Source organism: Crocodylus siamensis, chromosome 1 (assembly GCF_052110815.1).
Source record: "Crocodylus siamensis isolate JL-2025a chromosome 1, ASM5211081v1, whole genome shotgun sequence".
Classification (NCBI taxonomy): domain Eukaryota; kingdom Metazoa; phylum Chordata; order Crocodylia; family Crocodylidae; genus Crocodylus; species Crocodylus siamensis.
In genome coordinates this window covers 63302932-63323888 of record NC_143395.1, presented here as the reverse complement: position 1 = coordinate 63323888, position 20957 = coordinate 63302932, and the positions used below count along the sequence as shown (strand labels likewise).

General features: G+C 39.8%; 1 protein-coding gene across 2 annotated transcripts in view; it reads left to right on the top strand.

The window, feature by feature from the left end:
- The window catches only part of PHIP (PHIP subunit of CUL4-Ring ligase complex), a 161594-nt gene that overhangs the window by 73503 nt on the left and 67134 nt on the right, over nt 1-20957 (top strand). For both annotated transcript variants that reach the window (XM_090035265.1, XM_090035273.1), the window contains exons 16-17: nt 15761-15889; nt 17026-17251. In XM_090035265.1, coding sequence (XP_089891391.1) covers nt 15761-15889; nt 17026-17251 — 355 coding nt within the window. The remainder of the gene's footprint in view (nt 1-15760; nt 15890-17025; nt 17252-20957) is intronic.

Genomic DNA, 20957 nt, shown 5'->3' with positions numbered 1-20957 from the left:
TAATCCTCTAAATTATGTGGGGCAGTTGGTGCGCATGTGTGTGGCTGGAGGGGTAAGGAGGGTGACATCCTGGCTTCATTGAAGTGAATAGTATAGTAAACTCCTGTTTTACCTATAACTTTACCAAAAATGAACTTGATCGGTGATTTTCATCATATGAATATCTGTCTGTGCATATGCCTCACTTGCACAAAATCAGAGTCTTTTGAATAGCACTGGCTGGGGTTGTATATGTGCCTTGTACCTCCTTGTTCTTCTGTATGAAAGCATAAATGGCAGAGAATCCCTTATTCTCTGTCAGTTCTCTTGCTTGTTCATTGCACCAGGATGGAAACTGCTGAGTAGCTAAATTCCATCTTAATTTGGTTCTTAACTCCAGCTGGGAGAAATCACTAAGACAAACCTGACCTGGGAGCTAAACAAAGCCTAGCATCTTCCTTCAGTTACAAAGGCTTACTGATCTGTCTCATCAGATGAGACATTAGTAGTACCAGTCCTGGATTATTTATGTCACTTCAGGACCTCCTTAGGACCGTTGCAGAGATTCTGATACTATAAATGTAGGTTGCTTACAGATGTAGCCCCCCCCCCCCCCCCCCAAAAAAAAACGCCAAACAAACCGCAAACCAAAAATGACACTTTACTTTAAACTCTGTGTGCCCCTGTTTTGAGCCCAGCACATGCCGTGTGCTCAGCGTTGGTTTGAAAGGGCATTGGGGCGTTAGAGGCATCGTGTTATTTTGACCCAGCTCGCCCAACATCTGTATGGGCTGGTTACTTAGGGGGGCGGGTTTGGTGCTTTTATCTAACGGTTGAAGCACCCAATTTATACAAATGCTGTGGAGTTGAGTCCAAATAACGTGCTGTCTCTTTCAGTAAAGAGCATTTTTGTTTTGTTTTGGCTCTTGTGGGGGGGAGGGAGGGGGGACTGGGTTCTTCATTTGTTTTTGTTTTTTGTTCCTTCCCACCCCCCAAGTCTGTCAGTAGCCATAGTCCTTAATGAAGGAATCTCATTCATTATTCATTATTGTGCTTTTTAAAAACTGCTCTACTTGTAAATAAAGGGATTGCTTTGTAAAGCCTAAAGCCTTGTGACACTATATTTCACTATAGTGAAATGGGTAAAGAATTGGTATCTGGTTTCTGAACTAAGTTGTGGTATCAGTGCTAGAGGAAAAATTGAAATTGGACACAAGTACTTCAAAAAAACCTGATCTATTTAGGGATGGCATCTTACTGGCATCCCCAGACACATTACCTTTGTTGTGCAGTTGCAGTTAACTGGCTAACTGCACAATAAATGTAGACGTGCTATGTGTGCAAAGCAATTATTGCACAATAAAAATGTCAATCAGACATACAAATGGCCAAAGAGCCAGGGAGTTATTGCTTGAAAAATGTAGAACATTTTTTGTAGCTGGTTTCTACCAAACTTTTAGTTTGAATGTGTGACATGTCACACAGGGTGATTAGTGTTTGGCCAGGTCCTCCAGCATCTCAGGGTCAATTTATGCTCTCATTCTCACACTCTCTTATGCTTAACTGCTTCCTAGGGATACAATAGTGGGAGCAGTCCTTATTCACTGCCCCTTTTCCCCTTCTTTAAGCAGCCTTAAGTCTGCTTCTTTAAGTAACCATTAGCACCTTTTTGTGAAAACCAAGGTGTAAACAAATTTTTAGGTGACATGCTTTATTTGTCTGAAATTGGTAAGGATTTGGAGGAGGGAATTTGTTCAGAAACTTGTGGGCAGGACAAGCACATAAAGCTCCAGGCCAGTTTGAGCCCTGCTGCTTCTGTGCAGTTTCCTTGACCTTTGAATGGGTCTCTCTGGATCTACACAAGGATTGGGGAAGTAGTTCCTTCACCCAAGGGGAGCCCAGATGACTTCTCATTCCCAGCACAGCTGGCAGGTGCTGGCAAAGCAAGTTTCCAGGATGCTTTTTTTCCCCTCTATATAGCTTCCCCCTTCAATGTGAAGTAGGTCATATGGTGTGACAGCTTCTATTGAATTATATCACTTGTTGCTTGATGGAAATATCTGCCAGGGGCTTGCAACTATTATAATGAAACTTGTTGAAGTTCCTACAAGACAACATATGACCTCAGAGAAGTAATTGCAGCAGACTGGCTGGCAGGTATTGATGGACCTTTTAGGTGACACTAGGCTAGTCCAGCACAGCAGTCAAGTCTGTAGGTGGTGATGTGCAAAAGTATCATGGCTCCAAGCATAAGGCATTGCTGGAGGAATAGACTAAAACATGTTACTTCGTTATTGAGGGTATGAAGTTACTTTGGCCTCATACAGACATTCATTTTTTTCTTGGGAGGGTCACTGAGAAACCACGTGTATGCAGATATTCATACTCTTTCTGCCAGTAAAAATGGACAGTCCAGGAGACAAATAAATTGGGAACAGTCAAGGTTAAATCACTCTGAGAAGAGCATATATCTGTATATGGTATGGCTTCTCTCAGAAGAGAACATAATAGTACTTCCAGTGCTTAAGAACTTACTTAGTGGCTGGATCCAGAAAATGTGTCCTCCCTGTCCATGAATGTAATCCATAAATACACCAGGAACAGGTTAAGGTACCTGCCTAAACTATTTTCAGAGGCAAAGAAGTGGTCCCAGGATGTTTTGAAACCACATATGAGTGTATTAATATTTAGGATCATCTGGCTGACCTATGAACATTCTAGCTCTTTATTGGATTCCACAGGGCACTAAGTAAAGGAGTAACAATGTGCTTGGTCATCTCTTCCAGAAGGTCATGCAGCTGCGAACTGGGATTTATTACCATGATGCGACCTCACTGTGCCTGCATTTTCCAGGAGCTACTAACAGTGTGACAGGCTCTTTAAGTAGACTAGGCATGGAGTAGCCCTCACAAGTGGTTGCTACATGTATCAATCACAGAATCAATATTTAACCAATGAGAAGCTACCAAAATGTTTCCTACAGAGGAGAGTACTAAGTTCGTAAACTTCTTGCAAAAGAGGCTGGAGCCCAGTTTCCTTTACCAGGACCTTACATCAAATAAAGGGCATAATTATGTTACAAATTAAATGCCACACTCTGACAGAAATCCAAAACTCAGAATTAGGCACTTAGGTTCTTCTGTACAGTGCATAGGGAAAATTACATGTCTTTTAAAAAGTTCAATTAAAAACAAGAAACTCACCACAAAACCTACATTCTGCATGGAGAGCTTGCCGGAATTTAGAAACCTTATTCCGGGATAAGCTGTGTCCATCCGTACTAAATGTCGTGTGGATTTCAGGTATATCCATGCATATGGACTTGTCTTCTGAGGTAAGGATAGCTGTTTTTGTAATGATGAAAGAAGAGCAGCAACTACTGGTGGAGCCCATATGTTTATATAATAGCCTGAGCGCACAACCTGGAACAACTGTTGTGTTGCCCTTCCCTGCTCCCTGAGTTGGGGTTGGTTCAAATCCCTTCCTTCCCCTTGTGGGGCCACATCAAACCTCTCTCCCCTGCAGGGCTGGGTTGGGGTTGGACCATGACTGTCCCCCTGTGGGACTTGGTTGGGGCTGTGACCTGCCTGCCCTCCCTCTGCCTGTGGGGCTGGGCCACGCTCCCTCCTTCCTTCCCCCAAGGAGCCAGGTTGGGTTGGGACCCTGTCTTCTTTTGCGTGGCTGGATGGAGCCATGCTGTGGCCACTTGGCATTGGATCTGGACTACGAGGTGGATCCAGCAGCCTGGGCACTGCCCATCTGGCCCGCCGGGCAAAAAGGTTGATCACCACTGTCCTAAAGCAATCATAGTTGCTTTTTGTGAAGGCTCTGATCCTGTTTGTGTCTTTCTGAAATGGGCACTGCTACTGATTTTTCTGGACTCTGTGATGATCAGGCTACAATAATTCTGTACATGCACAAAAGCAAATCTGCAAGTATTTGGACAACCTACAGAACAAATAGGGAAGTATCCAGTGAGGTTTAGTTCCCAAACCCTAAGAGTGACTACTGAGTGTGGACGCTTTGGTTTGTAATTTTGGACTTAGATTGTTGGATCTGGCCTGCATGCCTTGTTGCTAAAGTGGTGCCCAAGTTCCTTCCCTTCCCCTCTTCCCCCCGCCCCCCAGCCCCCAATTTGCCTCTTTTCCCCCCAGTGCTGCACAGATTATCTTCAAGGTCGAATATCAGCATGACCTTGTCCTATCTTCATACTGACTGAAACATTTCTGGCTGTTGAATGTCTTGCCTGTGTGTATTCAGGTTCCTTCTACAGTAAAAGCCGCGTTATCCGGCACCTTAGAAACCGGCATGCTCCATTAACTGGCATGCTGGTTGATGGGGCAAAAGTGAAACAGGAGGTGCCCACTGTGGCACTTCCAGTTTCGCTGAAGCCCCACGACCCAGGGGAAAGCATCCTGCATGGGGACCCACTCCTGTCACCCAGCATACTGACTGACACCAGGGAGGAGTGGTGGTACAGTGGGAGGGGCGGCAGCCCAAACAGGCAAAGATGCCTGTTTGGGCCTCTTGGGTAACCAGCATATTTGGTTATCTGGTACCCCCCATTCCCCATGGGTGCCGCATTACAGAGCTTTTGCTGTATCTCTGTCTGCCTGGTCTTGATGTCTGATTAAGTTTAAATGCTTTGCAGTGAGAAGCAGTCACTACACTCATGTTGGTTCATCAAAGAGTACTGATAGATGCTGTTCTTGACAAGTTTTGATATATCTCATGGAGCAGAAACTTTTTGAGGAGGAAGGCCACACATCTAAAAGGAAAATTCTGCTTTATGGACAGTCAAATACCAGGACTCAGATAAGGTCCCAGTACCAAAGGTTCTTGACTGCATCTAACTCTTCAAGTGCCAACAGTGTGTGCTGGCTCTTAGTTGTTAGAATGCTCTTATAATTAACTCTGTATCAAGCTCTGAATTTTCATACCCTAGTATCAACATTTCTCAAGGGTGTGTTGCATACTTACCCTCCCCTTAAAGAACTGAGTCTGACTTGGGATCTTAATCTGGTTTTCCTGGAGCCTCCATTATGGTCATTGCCCACTATTGCTGCACTTCAGCATAAAGGTTTGATGAACTTGAAGCACATATTGTCAGACCTCTTCAAACCCCCTTTATCACATTATTGCTCTGCAGCTTCACCTAAATGAATAGGTTAATCTACTAGTAGTCTTCCCAAACCAGTACTTAGATTAATAGATTATTAGGTGCTGGGAGGGACCTTGTAGATCATTGGGTCCCGTCCCCCTGCACTAGGCAGAAAAAGACAACTGGGGTCAAGTGACCCCAGCAAGGTAACTGTCCAGTCTCCTTTTGAAGATTTCCAGGGTAGGTGACTGCATCGCCACTAGAGGGAGTTTATTCCACAGTCTGGACACCCTGATCGTTCAGGCGTTTTTCCTGGAGTTGAGCCCGAAGCGGCTTTCTAGAGGTTTGTATCCATTGCTCCTGGTCTTCCCCAGGGGTGCCCTGGTGAGCAGCTGTTCACCAAGTTCTTGTACTCCCCTGATGTACTGGTAAGCTGCTACCAAGTCCCCTCTCAGTCTTCTCTTCTGTGGGCTGAAGAGACCCAAGTCCCTCAGCCTCTCCTCATATGGCTCGTCTTGCAAGTCCCTGATCATACAGGTGGGTGCCTCTTCTGTGGACCCTCTCAAGTTTTTCCACCTGTCCAGGTCTGCCTGTATCTGCATGACCATGGTTCCCCATAACTTGGTGTTGTCTGCAAACTTGGCCAGTGAACTTCTCGCACCCACATCCAAATCATTGATAAAGACGTTGAAAAACACATGTCCAAGCCATGTGCACCTGAGGGACACCACTGAACCCTTCTTGCCAGGATGACAGATGAGAACTCTCTGGGTCCTACCATGCGGTCAGTTTTCCACCCACTGAACTGTTGAGCAGTGAAGCCCACAATCTTCCAATTTTTCCACAAGGATATAATGGGATACTAGATCAAAAGCCTTTTGGAAGTCTAGGTATATAATGTTGACCTTCTCTCTAGTGTCCAGGTGGCAAGAGACCTCTTTATAGAAAGAAATGAGATTGGTAAGACAAGACCTACCCATGACAAAGCCATGCTGGCTGTCATTAGAATCGTACCCTCAACAAGTGTATCGCACATAGATTCTTTAATGAGTTTTTCCAGGATTTTCAGACATTAGGCCTTTGGCATGGTAACCATCTCGGAAGACAAATATGGGAAAATGTTACTTTTTTCTCTGTCTGAAACATCAGATGTTCCTGTTTCCAGCCCTTCAAAGTTGATTTTCTTTTTGCCTTTAACCTATGGAATCCAGACTGAAGCTTAAAGAACAGTTACTTAATCTATAGTAACTGGTTCTTTGAGACACCGGTGTGAATTGCACAACTTGCATTCTCTCTGTTTTTTGAAGTCATAAGCAGCATTTAGCTTTGACTTGCAAGAGAACGGAGTGAAACCATTGCCTTTTGTGCAGGAGCAGTCACAGACCACGTGCACAGTACTGATGGACACTGTCAGATGACTCTGATCTTGTGCTCATGGGCATCATGCCTACCTACAGTCGGATCCATAGTGACTGTGATCTTCAAGATCCACTTTAGGATAACTGTTCTGTCTTCTGATGTTCTAGGTCTTTTTCCAGAGACCTGGGTGGTCTGACTGAATCAGTCAAATGTTCATTCAGACCCCTACTGCATACAAGAACCCTGCTCCATTCTTTCATGCTAGAAGTGCTCCGGAGGAGGCATCATACTAGTAAATCTAAGAAACTGTGGAGCATTTTCTCTGACTTGTAGTTCAGAGTAAACATTGTGTCCAGTGTTCATATACTTTCCCACAGTGAATGCACTTGTCCTTATCAGAACAATTCAGCTAGCTTCAGATGATGAAATACAAAAGCTGAATGGTATAGCAAGCAAAGGCAGAGAGAGACAGAGATGGTTTAGGGGTTTTCTTATTCTTTTCTTTTGCTTTGTTTAGTTTTTTACTATTTTGTATTTACCTCAAAGGAGTTTGTCTAGATCGCTAGGTTGAAACCTGCCATAAATCTTTCGTAAGATCTCACAGGAAATTCCACTATAGTGACACTTGCAGATGAAGTGGAACAAAAATGCACACAATCATATTGATGAAACATATTAAGGTTACCAATTCTGTCAGAAGTTTGTGTGTATGTTTCTAATAGTAGCACTTAAGTAGCTATATTGCACACACATTTTCCTTTTAATGTATGTTTAGAAAAAAATACAAGTTTTCTTTCATAAGGCAAATGTCATTGTTTAAGATTCAGTATGCCTAAGAAGACTATCAGGAGAGAGGGAAAGAGTGAGTGAGTGTAGGTTTAATAGCATAAAAACAAAATGCAAAATGTTGAAATTCATTTAACCAGAGCAGGAGTAGAAGATGCAAAATGTGTGATGGGACTGAAATCACTTTGAAAAAATTAAGGTTTCCATCCCCTGACTTTCATGTTACAGGGCCTCATCTTGTAAGTAGATTCATGGAGGTGTGGACCACTTCATGTTGTGAAGCTCATTTACTTCTCTAGTTTGTTTTCTGTTGCAGGATGAGAGACTACACTTTATTTTGAAAGTTACATAACTTACTACTTTTATCAGTGTGTTGCTATTTTGTGAAGAGGGAAAAAGATAATCTTACACTCTTAGTTTTGAGAAGCTTTCCAAAAATCTTTGAATTTTAACTATTATTGAATTTGCTGGTTTTAGAAAAATAAATGTCTACTAGGAGGGTTTAAGAGTGGTGCTACTTGATACTGTGGCTTTATAAACACTACAACTAGGAAAATGCTGCAGAGGTGGTAAACTCTTCTGATAGGTATTTAGTTTCACAAGAATGTAAAAATTTTAATAGAGAATTTTTCTGTACTAAAATTATGTTATACATTTCAACATTAATGAAGGTTATTTGTTGTTTTTCACAGCATTGAATATTTTACCTTTTTTATTGTCTTTCCAAGTTTAGCATAAAGGTTAAAGTAGACTGCCTCTTCTTTCCAAGAATTTGGATGAAATGATTATATTTGTTTACCTTAAACATAAAATTTAAGTATGGATCTATCAGAGATGATTTTCCTGAACTCAGCTAACTGAAAATCACCAAGTTGCCTATCCTTATTGCATACTAAAACATAAGATATTCAAAGATGTGATGATACCTTTGTGTAAGTGCATTTAAGACAAATATCTTTCTATTCGGCCTTTTTCCCTCCAAGTCATCAGGTTTTTTTCAGGAAAGATTGTAATATTTCAAAATTACTTCATAATGTCCCTTTTTAAAGTAAAATTGTAATGACTGCTATTTCAACTAGATAAAATTAGTAGGTCACACATTTTATTAAGTTGTTTTATCATATATCTGGGTATTTTTTAAATGCCATGTAAGAGGCTGAAACAACTTACTTCTGTCAAACATCCCTTTGTTTGAAAACATAGAAAAGGTTGCTAAGCCTGCATTTCTTCTGTAACGCATATAGTTTGAATATACAAGGTTTCTCAAAGATCCTGGATGGGACTGCTGTATTCTGTGTTCTGGGGCATCCCGCTGAAGTTTCTCTTAAGACCTTGTTTTCTGACATGCCTGAGATTTTGGTCACTAGGGAGGACCCTGGGGTGGTTTTAACTGCCTTACTTCAGGTTTTAAATCACCATGAGTGAGCCTGGGCCAGCCTGGTGTGCTTGGCCCTTTTGTAGCCAGGGCATGCTTCCATCATAGTATAGATATGCCTCCTCAAAGTTCAGGTAACGGTAGTGGAAGAATGTCAGTATAGAGAAGAGTTTAAGTGATGTCATATAACAGCTCGTAAAGAGACTTTGTTGCCTACCAATTTGCAGGTGCTGCATTTTTTTAGAATGTTTAATTTATAGAATATATTAAAAAAATAACGTATTTGTCAATCTAGAAAATGAAACTTTGTTGTACATAATTAATTTTTTTTTGTCCATCTTCTTACTTTCTTGGCCTGCAAAAAATTAGGCTTACACTTTTATATGAATGTGGTGTAGAAATGAGAGAAATATTGTTTTGGTTCTTAGTTTGCTTTTACAGAATACAATTTTGGCAGATTCAAATTGTTAGAAGTTTTTGGAGATAGAGTAAAATAACAAAAAAGCCCAAATGGAATAAACATTTATATTTTGTAGCATGTCATTTAAATTAAGTGAGAATTTTATTGGCACTTACTAGAGGAAGTGCATATGATAACCTGCTCTACAAAAACACACTGTTCTAAACCTGTCACAAATACTGTTTTACGTTCTTCAGCATTACTGGCAAATACTATCATTGTTTTGAATTTTAATGAAGTAAGAAAACAACCTGGACTTCTCAGAGCTGTGCCCATCAGGGAATTTGGCTAGTCTATATTAACCAAACATTTGACTGTCAAATCTATATTTGATAGTTATATGGGATGAGAAGTACTTATCACATCACCTTTCAGAAAATTTGGTGAGCATAATAAATCCATCTTTTTTCCCTTCAGTTTTGCTTTTATACTGGTTATATGAATAAAAAAATAAGAGGCACACTCAAGCTGAATTCATCTAATCTTTATAAGAAAGCTAATACAAGTTAATCTAATTTGTGGGAAAAGTATTGAGTTAACACTAAGAAGTCCAAAAATGCAGACATGATTTTTCAGAAATGAGCTCTGAAATTAACTCTCTAAGTTCGGGACCTAATTCTTGAAAGTATTGCATTCCTAAATAAGTTGGTGTAATTGGTGTACTATGCATTGTTAATTCAGTCATTTTTTTTCCATAGGATGTATGGTGGCTTTTTTGTTTCTAGTTTGTATCATTCTTCTCATCTTCTTTTCCTCACTGTTTTTAAATATTTATATTCACATGGGATCTCTGAACTGCGCTACATGTATGATTGAGGATTTAATTAGAGTGAGCAAATCAATTTATATATTCTCAACTTTGAAGTTAGTTAAAGTTTTCAGTGATGCAGTCCAAGACCATAATAAAAAAACAGTAACTGACAATACCATATATACACACAAAAGGTTGTTACCAAATCCAAAGATCAGATGGAAAAATTTAAATTTGTGAATGTAGGTTTCCTGATATCTGTGAGATTTCCATTTCAGAAAACATTTCATAGTTATTATATATGCAGACTTGGGTCCTGATCCTGCAACTGAAATTACAAAGGTGGAATCCTTTGACTGTGCAGAACTCCATTGAAATGAATGGGGGTCCCACATGAGCTGGATTTTGCCAGCACACATGCAGTTGCAGAATGAGGACTTCTGGGTGAATCGGTTCTTTCCTTGTTCTCTTTTGAACTGCTGTATTATTTCAAGCTAAGATTAGAAAATGACTTTAGCCTCCTTTATGTGGAGCATGATGTTTAGCAAAGATGGTTCTACTAGATCTGGTGATGCTTATTTGTATTCTTAAGGCTGAACTTCAATTCTAAGGAAAATACATAAAATGATGATTTAAGCATTTCAGAACTGTATAACCCTTATTTTGAGGAATCAATGTTGTCAGTGTTCCATCATCCACTGATTCAGAGCATACGGGTTTATTCCTGCAAGTTGTCAATCAAGCAGAGGCTATCATTTGCAGTTTGGAATTTTTGCACGCTCCTGTTTCTTCAGGGAGTCTGGTTATAGTCTTTAGTCTTTTTTTTTTTTTAAATCCTTGGTTGCAAGTGGACACTGTTGCATCACCATGTAAGAGAACAGAGAACGAGATGAAGAGCTCAGATGCATCCCTGCGCAGTGCTGTGTTTTATCCCCTTATTATACTGTTGTTCTGTTTTATCCATAGCCAGAAGTCCATTTATTATAATTAAAATATAGCTGGTGACATAATTTAGACACAATGCTTTTTTCTAGCTTGCAAAAAGTCATTTTTTACTGATCTCATCAACCTAGTTCCCAGACCTTTAATGCTAGACTCAGATACTTTTCAGTGTAATCTGATAAAGTTTGCAGGTGCTCTTCATAGCATCATCACTCCAATTGAAAGGTACCTTTTTGTTTATTGGGAATACTAATTTGTCCATGTGGAACTTTTTCTCTTAGCAAGCTCTGATCAACTCTGAGGAGAGCATTCTGAGCCCATGTGCAACTCATCAGCCATTATCATATATGGGGACTGGATTCCCTTTTGGAGATATGATTGCTGGAGATCAGAGCCAATTTTTTTTGTATAGTCAGTTGCTCTTATGGGCCAGACTGGAGAGAGAGGGGAGCAAATCAGCTGTTCATTTGAACACTGTTTTAGTATTGGGGATTTAGAACCGAGGTTTTCTTCCCTCCTATTTGTCAATTTCATTGTAGATCAGTAAACTGTATTTTTTTTTTCTGGGATCACACTGGACTATTTTGACATTGATGCAGGTTTCATGGTCTGGGAACATATTTGAGATGTAAAGTAATTTAAGATAAAGATCTTAAAATAAACTTTCTGTTTTTCAGTAATCTATTAAAAAAACAAGGTGGTTCTACTTTTATTTCTGTTCTTAAAGTTTTGTGATACTCTTTCTTGATATCATATCATGGGCAAGCACAGACACATTCATTTAGTCTTTATAAATAGACTAGGAACCGTGAGAACTGAGATTCCTAATGGAAGCCCTCTTAATACTCTTTTAGCTCAAGAAAAAGCTAATGCTCATTTTCTAGAATTTACCCTTGATGAAATGCCTGAGAGGATGTACCACATCTAAAAGGATTGGTGTTTGAAAATCTTGATAGAACACCTACCAATATATATCATTCTGTAGATATGCTATCTGACTGTTTTTTAAATGTATAGCTAACATTCAGGCTATAAACAAAACATATTGAATAAATTGTTGTCAAAGACTATCCTAGAAACTCCTTCAAGGCAAATAAGAACATGGACTGGCAAAGTTTTTTTGTGCTGTTGAATCCAGTTTCATGTCTTTGCAAACAGTCCTATCCTATCTCCTTTCCCTAAACTGATCAAGCTCCATCTTAAAAATAGTTAGGATTTTTGTCCCTGTTCCTCCTCCTAGAACGTTGTGCCAAAAAGCTTACTCTTCTGAAAAGGAGAGAAATCTTACTATTTTTATTGAAAAGTATTCAAATCTGATTCATTCACATCTTGGTTTTGTTCCTGTATTGTCATTTAACTTGAATATTCCTTTCTGTCACTAGTATTTATGGACAGCAACTATATCCCTTGTTAGTGTTCATTTTGTTAATTAAGCTTCATTTAATAAAACAAGTTCTCTTAATCTCTTTTCATAAGATAGGCCATCCATTGTATTCTTCATCCTTGTAGCCCTTTTTTGCATCTGTTCTAAAATTAATCATTCTTTAATTTTGGACACACATTTGTATGCAGTATTCCAGATAAGTTCTCACCAGTGCCTCCAACCAGTGTCAGTCATACTTAACCAAAAATATCTCTCCCCATACTTTCTTGGATTGCATTTGCCTTTTTTCATGGCTCTATCACGTAGTAATCCTGTGTCCTAGTAGCGTACCTTGGTCTTTTATTTCCTCCGCTGCTTCTAACTAAGGAGCTCCCGGTTTAAAGAAAAAACTAGTATTATTACTAATGTGCGTGGTCATGTGCATAATCTTATTCTAATTTTGCAACTCCAACTCTTAAGGTCATCCAGTTCTTTTAGTATAATGCTTCAAATTTCCTTTTTATTTATGATTATTTCCATTCTGTTTCTTAAACATTTCATTAATAAGTTCTTATTTCTTGTATCAAGGTTATAAATGGGAAAAAATAAGATTGGTCCCAAGACAGATCTATGGGGATGTTTTGTTAGTTACAACACTAGTAGCAGCCCTACATCTTTTTTTTGTCATACTTCCTTTAGCTTGTTTCTTAATCTCTTACAGTTCTCTTATTAATGATTATCTTTATGTGAATTAATAAATTATCCTGTACTACTGGATCAAATGCTTCACTGAAGTCTAGATAATTAGATCTTGCTACACTTGCTTTATCTACAAAGCAGTTTTCTTATAAAAAAAAAAAGTTAGTTTGGTGTGATCAGCCTTTTGAGTAAACTCTTTTGATTACACATTGTCCTTCAAAATTTGTTCTAAATTCTTGTATACTAATGGGTCTGTAATTACCCAAATCATTTTTCTTCCCATTCTTAAAAAATAAATACTACAGTCCCCTCCTCCAGCAGTTTCAAGCAGATATTTTTAATTGATTCATCAAGATCTACAACTTCATGTGTTTAATTCTTTCAGAATTTTGGAGTGGAGATTATTTGGCTGCCTAACTTGAAATCATTAAGCACTCTTGAGTTATGCTTCATTTAATTTTTCATTTCCCACTAGCTGTCCTGCCTCTTCTTCCATGTTCTAACTAATTCTCTTTATTGAAAACTGCTTTTTTGTTTTTGAGCTGTGCCTGCATTCTCTCTGATCTCTATCCCATTGTCACTGCATAGCTAATGCACTCCTTTTTCTTTTTGTCTCTTCATTTATGCAAATAAAGAACCTTTTGCTACTTTATTTCTTTGCGAAGTCCTAATTCAGCTTGAGTTTTGGCAATTCTTGCTATATCCCAATGCTTTTTGACCTCTAGGGCACATCACTCTAGGTCTGATGTATTATTTTCTTCCATTTCTTATGGACTCTCTAAATCATTTTTGAGGTGATTTTATTCATTCATTTAAGGCTGAAGATCTTATATGCACGTGTTCCCCTTACTTGCTATGCTATATTCAGGTTCTTAAACTTCAGTCTAGTCCACGTCACTGAGTTCGCTTGGTTTTACAAAGTGTTCGTTCTTTAAACATAACATTCTAAGTTAAGGACCTGTATTTATCCTTTCATTCAATTTACATTGGATCACTAAATCCCAGTTTATTTTCTACATCCAGCTCCTCTGATGTTCACACTAATTGCCAAAATCAAGTCTAAAATAGCATGAACTCTTTAAATTTGAAGAATTAGGTAACAAAATCGGTTGCCTGCCACACCTAGTAGAACCTCCTACCATCCCAAAACAATTTTGAACTAGAAAGATTTTGGCAACTTCTGAAATCAAAGCATTTATATAGTACTAATAGCTAGAGAAGCTACATTCTGGTATTTATAAGAAAGGATCAGGGTTTTTATATTTTTTTCTTGAGACTGGTTCATTCAAGGCATCTCTCCTAAGAGAGGCAAAAACCTTATTCTAAAACTTAGCATTTCATGATAACCAATACATCCATTCTTTCTAGTTCTTGCCTTTTGTCTTATTAAAATGTCTTTGTCTTTAAAAATGTCTTAAGCTTGAGCAGCATCCTGAAATTGAATTAGTGAAGATGCTATCATTAGGAAGCTTGGTAGTGTGTTTTTATTTTCTTGGGGGCTGTTGTGGGAACTAAAGTCTATATTACTTTTTTTCTTGATGGCTAAATAGGGCTTTAGTATGAATCTGCAAGGCTTAATTCCTTCCCAGAAGTAAAGGGCCTGCCCTACTAGAGCCATAACTTCCTTATTGAGCAAAAAGGTGAGCTGCTTTTAAAAAAAACAAACAAAAAACAAACAAATCAAATAATAAAGCTGATTTACTTCACATCTACACATACACTAAGTCTAAATTTGATTCTATTTTTTTAGTTAATGTGATGTTAAGGTAACTTTCTAGAAGGACTCTTTTAGCAAAACAGAACCTACATTGGAGAGAACTGTTTTGTGTTCCATTTTTACTAATTAATCCAAAACCCCACTTCATTTTGATGAGAGCCCTCTGTGTGAGAATACTATCAAATGATTAAAATGACTGGGAAGAGACAGAAGGTTCTGCCACTAATACATGCATGACCTTGGGCAAAATACTTGACCATTTAGGCTGTAATACGGAGATAATAGTACCTAGCTCATGAGAATTTGCGAGGTTTAATTCAGTGACTTTTAAAAATGGTACTGATAAGCCTCAGTGAGAAGGTACTATAGTATGAACAGTATTATGTGTGTGGATTTAATTATGTTGTTTCTATCAGTTTTTATAACCCTGCCATAGTTAGGAAAGAAGTTTTGTCTCTTCAAAGACAATGCAAAAATTCATGCCTGGGGAGAATAGGAAGGGGCTATTTGAAGAGGTGCTGAAGGCATAAAAATTCAGAGTGGTGATTGGTCACCTCTGCTTGATTGACAGGTTGCAGGGAAAAACAAAAAACCATTTGTTCTGGCTTAATGGAACTGGAAAACAGAAAATGAGTATCAGGTAAAAATTACTTTTTTAAAATATTTGCAGTTCTGTAAAAACTGGAGTTAAGACCACACCAATCTAAATCTCCCTCAACCTCTCCCTCCCTCCCACAAAAAATGAGTTGGAAGTGTAGAAGCACAAAGCTAATCTGTATATGTGGGCTGGTAATTTCAGTGCATTTTTAGTGGGCAAGTATTGTAAAGCATGTATTGCTGTGGTGCTTCTTGGCAAATTTAGTAGAAAGGTAGACTGAATGGGTGTGGTGACTGAAACCCTGAACTGGACCCAGCTCTTTGTTTAGGTTTAACAGCAGGACATCAAAGGGGAAAGTTTTACTGTCACTTCCTGTACTATGCCTATTTTGTGGATAAAGTCTGTCAGTTGCTATCAATCTGGCATCTTTCATGAATGAGCATTGCTATGCAATTCACTGAAAAGTGAATGGCTAAAAAGTAAACAGTGTACTAGAAGTAACTTCCATCTAAGAGCATATATTGTCTTTGGATATTTTACATGCAGATCAGCATCATAATTGTAAGGATTATAATTTAGCTATCCCCCATTTTTTGGTAAAAATTAATTTTGTCTGTTGCTGTATTTCAGATTGAAGGGCAAGGACATGGTGCAGTTTTTGACTGCAAGTGCTCTCCTGATGGTCAACATTTTGCATGTACAGACTCTCATGGTCACCTTTTGATTTTTGGCTTTGGCTCCAGTAGCAAATATGACAAGGTATTGTGCAAAAAATGCCAATGTTATGAGTTCAAAAAATGTGTTCAAACAAATACTTTAACTTCAAAGTTTCATTAAAAATACCACCCCAAGAAGAAAGGTATAACTTAGTTCTTTGTTCTGTACTGCTACGAGCATTTTTACCACACTGACATTTTCTATATAGCTGACTGATGCTCTCTACTTCCCGTTTCAGCTGTGGTCTGTCTATCATGTTATCCTAAAACTGAAATTCCATCCCGTTTCAAACAAAAGAGGGAGTTTAAATACTACTTAGAAGGGAAACAGTGAAATGTGTAGCACTTTTAATGTGGTTAGAGTTGGTATTTTGTGGATGGAACCATTTCTTGATTTCACCCTGTCTTTCAAACATGACCGGACTGGTTCTGGATTAGTCCTGTTATAAATAAGAAAACTAGAATTCTAACTATTGTTTAGATTAGTGAGATCATGGTACATTATATTTATGGCATCACCTGCCCACAAAATTCTTAGGAGGACAGATACCTAATATATATGTATTGTATTTTTACTAGTTATTCCTATGCATCATAGATGTTTTCTGATACTTGTGTAGGCTACCAGCAATACTGGATTGACATTGTAAACCTGACACTATTTAGATCAGTTTTCATTTTCTTTTAAAGACGGACTTTTTCAAGTATACAACATATAATAGGAACAGATTAGTTGTATTAAAACTTCTTTTGACAAAATATGATGATTAAATTGGTGTAAATAATTTTCTGCTTATTTTCCTCCAACCAAGTAGCTCCTAAAATGCAGTAATATAGCTGTAGTTGTCAGAAATACAGTGCATCATGATTTTAAAACTAGCTTGAACAGTTTACTCCTGTTTTCTGGCAAATCACTATAGCTTTTAAAATAATTCTTTTTTCCCCTCCCTAATGTATGTAGGAAAAAAACTGTAAGCATTAGATTTGGAAAAATATTAGACTGTTAGCTCTTTCCCCATAAGGGAGTAAAAGTTACTTACTTTTATAATCACTTGAATTTTTTTTTTTTTACAGATCTTACTTAAATTGAATGCTTTCTGCTGACATTCTTGTTTTGAAAAGTTCTGTTTTTCATCTTTTTAACTGTTTGTAATAAAACATAAATTGGCTTTGTTACAGATAGCAGATCAGATGTTCTTTCACAGTGATTATCGGCCTCTTATCCGTGATGCCAACAACTTTGTCTTAGATGAACAGACACAACAGGCGCCACATCTCATGCCCCCCCCCTTTTTGGTTGATGTTGATGGCAACCCTCATCCAGCAAGATACCAGAGATTAGTTCCAGGTCGTGAGAACTGCAGGGAAGAGCAGCTTATTCCTCAAATGGGTGTGACTTCCTCAGGTACACTGAATGTTAATCCAATGTACTATAACTATGGGGACTTGGGTACTGCATTTTTGAAGGATAACCTAGTTCAGTGTTTAAATATTGATAATTTAATTAATAGGGTTAATTAAAATAGTGACCGATTCAGATTTATTGATTTTTTTTTTTTTTTTTTGAAAAGTCTTTTCTGTATGCTAAATAGGTTTAAAAAAAAGAACTATATAAGTAAAGATTTGGCTTTGAGTAGCTGAGAAACTCACTGTAGGACCTGGCAGACTAAATTTGCAGTCAGTCAAAAGAAGCACCCATTACAATTCAAACCAAAGGCTCCAATCCCTGTTTTCAGAGAGAAGCAGATCAGAGCATATGAAAAATGTCATATAAATGTTGAGTAAAACTGATTCTTGATTTAGCACAACTGTAACATGCTGAACTTCTGGAACATATGTTTAAACCTAATATTTATATTATAAGAATAAGAAGATCATTAGCAGTGCTTACTATAATTTATATACATTGCCTCTTAGAACACTATGCAATGTCCATGTTCTGTGCTCTTTGTGAATTAATCTCCTTACAAATGATGATAGTATCAGTTAGGTAAATGTTCTTTACATGTTTGTTTGAATTATGATTTCACTTCAGCTGTTTTTCTTCTAGACCAGGGGTACTCAAAGTCTGGTCCATGGGCTGGATTGGGCCTGTGGTGGACTCCACTTCCTAACAAACCATGCCTGTGTTGCTGCAGCCAGTTTTCATGGCGAACCCAGCAGTGGCGGGGCTGTGACAGTGTGGGACCAGGATTTGCATGGAGGCTGGCCCTTGCAGTACTGGCAGGGAGCTGCTCTGGGACTGGGATCTTGCGGCAGTGATAGTGGTCTGGAGCCTAGGCAGAGCTGCCTGTCCTCTGTCTGTGCACCCTGGGAAACGGTGTGCAGGTAGCAGATCACGGCTCTGCCTCGGCTCCGGAGCACTGTCACCACTGCAGGATCCTGGCCGTGGAGTAGCCCCCTGCCCAGGCACGTGCCCTGACAACTGCTGAAGCCAACCTCCGTGGAAACCGTAGCACCACGCTGTCATAGGCCACTGTTGCTGGGGTCTTCACAGAAACTGGCTGCAGCAACGCAGGCAGGGACTGCTAGGAAATGGAGTCTGCCACGGGAATTAAATTAGAAGGTGGCTGTTGCAGCTCCAGCTCTGACTTAAGCCCCCAGGATTGGAGCTGCAGCCTGCCCCACTGTGTGGCTGAATTGAGGCTGGAGCAGCCATGTGCTCTGTTCCCTGGCCTGGAGTAGGGCTGCAGCTGTGCTGGGGGTGGAGAAAACGGTGGGGAGAGGGGCACACAGGCTGGGGGTGAAGGGGGAGGTCAGACATTGGGGGAAGGGGTATGGGTCAGGCCACTTAAATCCCCCACTACCTGCTACTGCTTTTCCTGCTGCAGTGGTGGATAGACTAATTTTAAGACTAAGTAGATTCTGTACATGCAAAATATAATGTTTATAAATCTTTCAGTGTATAGAGTCTAATTAGTGAAGGTTGTCTTTAATTCAGAGTACAGGCATACCTCGGAGATATTGCGGGTTCAGTTCCAGACCACCACAATAAAGCGAATATCGCAATAAAGCGAGTCACGTGAATTTTTTGGTTTCCTAGTGCATATAAAAATTATGTTTACACTATACTGTAGTCTGTTAAGTGTGCAATAGCATTATGTCTAAAAAAACAATGTACATACCTTAATTAAAAAATACTCTATTGCTAAAAAATGCTAACCATCATCTGGGCCTTCAGCGAGTCGTAATCTTTTTGCTGGTGGAGGGTCTTGCCTCGATGTTGATGGCTGCTGACTGATAAGGGTGGTGGTTGCTGAAGGTTGGGGTGGCTGTGGCAATTTCTTAAAATAAGACAACAATGAAGTTTGCTGCATCGATTGACTCTTCTTGAAAATCTGTTGTTTTAGTGTAGCCATCTTTATCAATTATCTTAGCTAGATCTTCTGGATAACTTGCTGCAGCTTCTACATCAGCACTTGCTGCTTCACCTTGCACTTTTATGTTACGGAGACGGCTTCTTTCCTTAAACCTCATGAACCAACCTCTGCTAGCTTCAAACTTTTCTTCTGCAGCTTCCTTACCTCTCTCAGCCTTCATAGAATTGAAGACAGTTAGGGTCTTGCTCTGGATTAGGCTTTGGCTTGAGGGAATGTTGTGGCTGGTTTGATCTTCTATCCAGACCACTAAAACTTTCTCCATATCAGCAGTAAGGCTGTTTCGTTTTCTTATCGTTCGTGTGTTCGGTGGCGTAGCACTTTTAATTTCCTTCAAGAACTTTTCCTTTGCATTCACAACTTGGCTAACTGTTTGGCGCAAGAGGCCTAGCTTTCGGCCTATCTCAGCTTTTGACATGCCTTCCTCACTAAGGTTAATCATTTCTAGCTTTTGATTTAAAGTGAGAGATGTGCGACTCTTCCTTTCACTTGAACACTTAGAGGCCATTGTAGGATTATTAATTGGCCTAATTTCAATATTGTTGCGTCTCAGGGAATAGGGAGGCCCGAGGAGCGGGAGAGAGACGGGGGAACGGCCGGTCGGTGGAGCAGTCAGAACACACACAACGTTTATCGATTTAAGTTCGCCGTCATTTATGGGCGCGGTTCGTGGTGCTCCAAAACAATTACAGTAGTAACATCAAAGATCACAGATCACCATAACAAATATAATAATAATGAAAAAGTTTGAAATATTGCGAGAATTACTAAAATGTGACACAGAGACATGAAGTGAGCAAATGCTGTTGGAAAAATGGCGCCGATAGACTTGCTCAATGCAGGGTTGCCACAAACCTTCAATTTGTAAAAAACGCAATATCTGCGAAGCACAATAAAGCGAAGTGCAATAAAATGAGGTATGCCTGTAGTCTTTGATTCTGGTAAATACGGTATCTATCTAGTCCAGGGGTGGGCAAAATGGCCAATCTGGCTGGCAGCCAGACTCCATTTCCCGGCACCCCTGCCTGCGTGGCTTGGGCCAGTCTCCATGGAGACCCCAGCCACACTTGCAGGAAAGCTGAGGCTGGGGTTGCCATGGAAACCAGCCATAGCTGTACTGGCAGCACAGCACAGGGGGCTATGTCGGAGCCACTGGGAATTTATGATGAGGCAGCTCGCCCTGGAGACAGGGCAGAGCTGCCATCTGTAGCCTGCATACTCTGGGCAGGGGTGCACAAGCAGGGGATTGCATCTCTGTCCCAGCTGCTTGCAGCAGTGATGGCCTGGTTTGGAGCTGGGGCAGAGCTGCAATCACTGGCTTGCGCTCCCCTGTCCACAGTGTTCAGGCTACAGATCATGGCTCTGTCCTGGCTCTGGAGCAAACTGCCCCATTGTAAGTTTCCAGCGGCTCTGGAGCAGCTCCCTGCACTGCTCAGCTGTGTGGGCAGTGTAGGTGGCAGCGGCTGGTCTCCATGGCAGCCCCAGCCCGAGCTTTCCTATGTAGGTGTGGCTGGGGTCTCCATGGAGACTGGCCCAAGCAATGTGGGCAGGGGCCTCTGGAAAATACAGTCCATAGTTGACCAGATCGGGCCTGCAGACTTTGCCCATCCCTCCTCTACTGCCTTGATATTCATCTTCTCATACCTCATAGTAACTTGGGGGAAATAAAGCTTCACTTGCTAGGCACCAAGAACATTATCTTGTGTTATACAGAAAGTGTTTTTTTAGAACCTT